The sequence below is a fragment of the Nanorana parkeri genome, unplaced genomic scaffold (assembly GCF_000935625.1).
Source record: "Nanorana parkeri isolate BGI_ZX_2015 unplaced genomic scaffold, ASM93562v1 scaffold2327, whole genome shotgun sequence".
NCBI lineage: Eukaryota > Metazoa > Chordata > Amphibia > Anura > Dicroglossidae > Nanorana > Nanorana parkeri.
In genome coordinates, this window is record NW_017308595.1 from 55,799 (window position 1) to 62,390 (window position 6,592).

Here is a 6,592-nt window from a genome sequence, read left to right on the forward strand (position 1 = left end):
CCGCAGGGGGTGTCAGCATGGAGTTTCTCTCGTATCAGTCAGAGGACAAAAGGAGAAAACCAAAAATAAATTCAAAAATAAATCAGTTCCAAGCCGTGTTACAGAAGGATTCTACACGTCGTAGGGCCCAGATCCACCTGCAGCTTCTATCGTCCATGAGACTCCGAGCCTGGCAGGCCCACTCATCCAGAGGCAAGGGAGGAAAGCCAGGGGGTGAATTACCACACGGGGGTTTCATTTTTTTAATTCTCCAGACTTTACCTATAAATGTTCCTAATTTATGGTCCAGTAACCTGTTTTCCTGAGTCTCCGAGCAACGCACGTTCCTCTGTGTGTATCCTACACTAGTGCAATGCATGATCCCCTGTGTGCATCTCTTGTACCTCTGTGTGGTATCAGTCATTCCTTGAGTCTTACATTCCAGTGCTGTTCTCTGCTTACATCGCCTTTCCACTTCGGTCAGCTGTGTCTGCACGGGTGTGTTGGAGGGCCGCAACCTGGGAGGTGTCCTGCAGAGCAACATCTCTACTATCAGGAGCTCTGGAGAAGACCTGGATCTCCTTAGACTCTGCACCTCTAGCACACCCATGCCAAACATACAGTCACCTTGTTTACTGCGCAGTCACTCTGTCCTTGGTGCCCTGCATTTAACATATCCAGTATCTACTCATTCCCAAGACCTGTATTCCTGGCCAGTTCCCTGTTCCGGACTATTCCGTACAACCCGGAGGTCATGGTGCCCTTGTATCCTCACAGTCACACCTAGCACACTGAAGCCTTTGTTTCCCATTATCCCTACTGATGAGTGGTTTCCTTAAGACTACAAAGCCCGATCCCTTGAGTTCTCTTCACATTGTGTGTGTGAAAATGCTTTTACTTTCTCTATTAAACATCGCCGTGAGTTCTACAGCCGAACGGATTTGTGGAATTTGGAGTCGCCGTGCAATAAAGACGCAGCCAGCCAATGCAGCATAGAACTACAATGCCCAGACAGCACAGCAGGGAGGGGAAGGACTTGGATAATCTTTCCTGAGAGCGGTGGAATTGGAGGACATCCCCCCCCTGAAGCCTTGTGAGCGGACGGATGTGTTGAGGACCATCTGCTGATCAGAGTAAAGACAACGCTACCACTGCCATCACCATCAGAGACCGAGGCTGTTGTCACTGTGGAGAGCAGACATCTGGAGGATGAGGTGCTGTGTATGAAGAGAGGAAACCCGAAAGTAACAGAGCATCCCATGTCTTTTTGCTGTTGTAATGTAATGTCAAGTACGGGACTTGTGTAGGTCATGTACAGGTCTCGTGTAGGTCCCGCCCCGCACAATTAGTAGTAGCCAATTAAACATTTAACCGGGCGGGGTCAAAATGACATGGACTTGCGTATGAGATCCATGCTCCCCAGATCCTCTCCAATTTGCCGTAAGAGTCCAGCCAAGAGTGCGGATAACTGCCCGTTGACCATCGTGTCAGTGATGCGGTTTTTGACTTCCAGATAACTAAGCACGGGGGAGGGTCTTCCAGGATCTGGCAATAGTTTGTTTGGTGGTCATAAATATTTGGGGGATTAAACTGTGTTGTCGCTTAAGGACCTGGGACAGGCTTATGTAAAAGCGCCTCCCATTGCATCCCATGTCTTTAAAAGAAGCGGCACCGCAAACAGTAGGGTATCGGCACTGGATCTAACCAAAGATCCTAACTGAGGAAGTCAATATGGAATTACCGGCCAGACGGCCATTTCCAAGGAAACCCAAAGTTTGTGTTCCTCATTGATCCAAAACATGAGTCAACAGAGAGGCCCTGTAATACTTTTCAGTGTGGGGAAGACCCAAGCCACCGAACAAGAATATCACATCTTCCTCTAGGGGACACCAGAGCCTGAATATCATACAATAAGTCCGTTCTAAGCTGAGCACGCGGGACACTAATGGGGACTCTCTGAGATAAATATAGAAATCGGGGCAAAGCCGACATTTTCAGGACCTAACCAGGACTGTGAGAGCTTAGACCAAGTCTGTAGATCTTGCCATGTGCGGTGTAGTGAGGGGAGATGATTCGATCCATAGAGGCGAGATAGATGAGAGGGAATGTGGACACCAAGATATTGGATGAAGTCTTCCTTCAAAGTGAATACATATGAATGGCGGTCAGTCGGGGGAAGTGAGACGTTCATAACTTCGGACTTGGAGTGCTTTACCTTCAAATGATTGACTGAGGGCTCCGAATCTGGAAAACTCATCCGATATGTGAGGGAAAGCCTCTCTAGGATTAGAGACGTGAAGAGGCTTAGCTAAAGGTGAGTATTCCTGACCGGGATGTCCTGAATGTGGGGATTCGCCCGGATCGCTGTGCCCAGATGCTCCATCACTGAGATATATAGGTGGGGGGAAAGCGGGCAACCCTGGAGAGTGCCATTGCAAATTCCGAGTGGGTCAGACTGAATCCCATTGACCCGGATCCTCGCTGGATAATAACAGCGAGGATCCGGGCTATAAAGCCAAGATCTTAAGCAGTAAGGACTGCGGAATCCCTATATTCTGTACGGTGCCCTGGATAAAAGACCAATCTAGGCGGTCAAACGCCTTCTCGGCATCAACTAATACTAAACATAAAGGAATATTATGTGTCTGGGTGTATTGATGAGGGTCAAAGTTTTCAGCATATTGTCTCCAGATTCCCTCCTGGGGCCATCGGCTGCAGTTTTATACGCGGTGGTGATATCACTTCTGAGTGTAACGTACAATCAGGAAGTGATGTCAACTACAGACAGGAAGTGATGCCAACTACAGACAGGAAGTGATGTCAACAACAGACAGGACATGATGTCAAAGGCACACAGGAAGTGAAATCTGACAAAGACAGCAAGTTCTGGCCAAGAGGCGAGGTGAGTGTAAGTAGAGAGGACACATCACTGCAACTGGAAGCAAAAGAGGTAAGAAGATATTATTTTATATTTACATCCAGTAACCCCCCCCCACGTCATGTCCATCCTCATCCTTCATAGTCACTGTGATATGTGTTATGGTTTATAGACCAGATACATCTTAAATATAGAGCCATTTAGCCAACTGTCCATCCAGAGCCGCCATTTATAGACCGGATACATCCTAAATATAGAACCATTTATCCAACTGTCCATCCAGAGCCGCCATTTATAGACCGGATACATCCTAAATATAGAGCCATTTATCCAACCGTCCATCCAGAGCCGCCATTTATAGACCGGATACATCCTAAATATAGAGCCATTTATCCAACCGTCCATCCAGAGCCGCCATTTATAGACCGGATACATCCTAAATATAGAGACATTTATCCAACTGTCCATCCAGAGCCGCCATTTATAGACCGGATACATCCTAAATATAGAACCATTTATCCAACTGTCCATCCAGAGCCGCCATTTATAGACCGGATACATCCTAAATATAGAGCCATTTATCCAACCGTCCATCCAGAGCCGCCATTTATAGACCGGATACATCCTAAATATAGAGCCATTTATCCAACTGTCCATCCAGAGCCGCCATTTATAGACCTGATACATCCTAAATATAGAGCCATTTATCCAACCGTCCATCCAGAGCCCAATTCATAGAGCGGATACATTATTTTGCTCCAGTTGGACTTTAATGAACAAATCTCTGATTTTCTCTCAGTTACACTCATACCGCCTTTAATATCATATGAGGAACAGTCTGAGGTGTGAGGACTCTGGAGGAACTCTGTGTAGACATTGTTCATCCCGGGACAGTCCAGATCATTCTCATGTTACAATCCATCTACAGAGAGGAGAGTCCGGTATAGATCACATGACCACATCAATAAACATGGAGAAGAACTGGAATCACATGACTGAGAGGATACTAGACCTCACCCTGGAAATCATCTACCTGCTGACCGGAGAGGTGAGGAGGATTCTGGGAATGTTGCCGGCCATCACTCCTATTATTGTAATGAGAAACAAAGCTGACTGCACATGTATCTCTACACAGGATCATAAAGTAGTGAGGAAAATATCCGGGGAGCCATTCACACTCAATAGCCGTCCTCAAGGGACATCACCCATCATGGTGCCTTCAGGTCATTGCCCGACACCTGAGATCAGCAGAGACCAGAAGATCCTAGAAGTCACCAACAAGATCATCGAGCTGCTGACAGGAGAGGTGAGCGGTGCTGGGAATTCTGGGACATGATCCAGGAACAGACAAGGGATGTGTCTGGATGGTGACTGTATCATTGTGTGTGTCAGGTTCCTAGAAGGACACCGGGATCTCTACAAGGATGTCGTGATGGAGAATGAGCCGCTCCTCACATCACCGGGTAAGAGGAGAGAGCAGTATGGAGGGTCCACCTAGATCCCCCATCATCTGTACACCATATGGAATGTCCATCTACATTCCTCGGTATCACAATGACATCAGTGCCCATCCCCCGTCACTCAGTGTTGGTTTTGGTGTATTGTAGAATGTGTTTCTCATGTCATTTTGCTTTCTATCAGACGGCCGCCATGTCCGGAATACCTCGGAGGGAGATCTTCACTCTGAAGTGAATCACATACGTCCAATGATACACCACAGAACATATTGTCTGGAGACATCAATGGATCCCTCTAATCCTGAGGAATCTTCTGACCAATCACATCACATGACTTCAGATATCCATCTCGGCTCCCACAGTGAAGATCCGTCTACAGATCCAACTATCCCCGAGGAATCTTCTCTCAGCCATGAAGGAGATCACACAGGAGAGAGGTCATTGTCATGTTTGGAGTGCGGGAAATATTTTAAGATGAAATCTAAACTTATACATCTCAAAACCCAGAACCATGTGACCTTTTCATGTCCAGTGTGCGGGAAATCTTTCACTGAGGAAATGGAGCTTCTTAAACACCAGAAAAGTCACAAGGGTGAGAGTTCTTATTCCTTTTCAGAGTGCGGGAAAAGTTTTATTGACAAAGGAACTCTTTTTAGTCACCAGAAAATTCACACAGGTGAGCGTCCGTATTCATGTTTAGAGTGTGGGAAAGGTCTCGCTAAAAAAGAATCCCATTTTACACACCAAAGAACTCGCACAGGTGAGCGTCCGTATGCATGTTCTGAATGTGATAAAAGTTTTTCTAGGAAGGACCATGTTCGTAGACACCAGAGAATTCACACAGGTGAGCGTCCGTATTCATGTATAGAGTGCGGGACATGTTTTGTTACAAAAGGACCTCCAATGAGACATCAGAGAATTTGTTGTTATTTTACCTCTCATTAACCCTTCGTGTATCCTAATCAGCCCTAGTGAGCTCCTTCTTCCCCTTCCCCCCATGGCTGTTATTTTCCTGCTGATTTGTATTTGTTTATTTCTGTCGATCTAAACTTTCATTTTGTATCTTTTTTTATTCATTTAGTGTGTGATTCTGTTCTCTGAAAAAGATACAAATTGTACAATAAAATGTTATACTTTAAGAAAAACAAATAATAGAAGTTTATTGGGTTTCAGACATAAGACAGCAAAAAGATCAGCACCTAGACCGACTAGGTGTAGACCGGGCAAACAGCGGCTCCTCCGGGAGTTATCGCTACAGTATGATGACTCCCGCACCGGAGGCTTCACGCAGGTGATCGTTCGTATTCATGTGCAGAATGTGGGAATTTCTGTCGATCTAAACTTTCATTTTGTATCTTTTTTTATTCATTTAGTGTGTGATTCTGTTCTCTGAAAAAGATACAAATTGTACAATAAAATGTTATACTTTAAGAAAAACAAATAATAGAAGTTTATTGGGTTTCAGACATAAGACAGCAAAAAGATCAGCACCTAGACCGACTAGGTGTAGACCGGGCAAACAGCGGCTCCTCCGGGAGTTATCGCTACAGTATGATGACTCCCGCACCGGAGGCTTCACGCAGGTGATCGTTCGTATTCATGTGCAGAATGTGGGAAAAGTTTTACTGACAAAAAAGCTCTTCTTTAGACATCAGAGAATCCACACAGGTGAGCGTCCGTATTAATGTTTAGACCGCAATGCTGAACTGGCGGGAAAGGTTGTGGGAAAGGTTTTGCTAAAAAAAGGAGGAGGAGGCAGCTGGCCTTATTATTATATATATGGCACCTGGAAAAATGGTCGGGATTGGATTTAATTTTTGTTCCCTTTTTTTTTTTTTTAGTTCACTGGGTCACTGGCCTTGAAAGCAAAAGAAGAATGTTTCATATGTAAGATTATATGCGTAAATTATGCTGATTTGGGGTGGTAATAAAAGTTTTGGGATCGTGTTTTCTGTACCCTTTTGAACTTGTAGGATTTGTGTCATCGGGTTTCTGGAAGCCATTGTTGGAGATGGTTTCTTGTTTTGAATTTTGATGACAATTTTTAATAAAAGAATGTAAAAAAAAAAAAATGTGCTAGGAAAGCCCGAAGCTTGTGCTCAGTGGTGTAACTAGAAATCACAGGGCCCCGTAGCAAAATTTTGTATGGGGCTCCCGTAATTTCTAGTTACACCCCTTGCAGAGCCCACTCGAGATGCCACCTGAGGGTTACATAGTATTTGAGGTTGAATAAAGACGCAAGTCCATCAAGTCCAACCTATTGCGTGTGTGCATTTAA

At 45.1% G+C, this 6,592-nt stretch overlaps 1 protein-coding gene across 1 annotated transcript in view; it reads left to right on the plus strand.

The window, feature by feature from the left end:
* LOC108801414 (gastrula zinc finger protein XlCGF57.1-like) overlaps positions 1 to 5,609 on the plus strand; it is a 10,919-nt gene extending 5,310 nt beyond the window's left edge. The window contains exons 5-6 of the mRNA XM_018573308.1: positions 4,991 to 5,194; positions 5,488 to 5,609. Of these exons, the coding sequence (XP_018428810.1) occupies positions 4,991 to 5,194; positions 5,488 to 5,609 (326 nt within the window). The remainder of the gene's footprint in view (positions 1 to 4,990; positions 5,195 to 5,487) is intronic.
* The last annotated feature ends 983 nt before the right edge of the window (positions 5,610 to 6,592 follow it).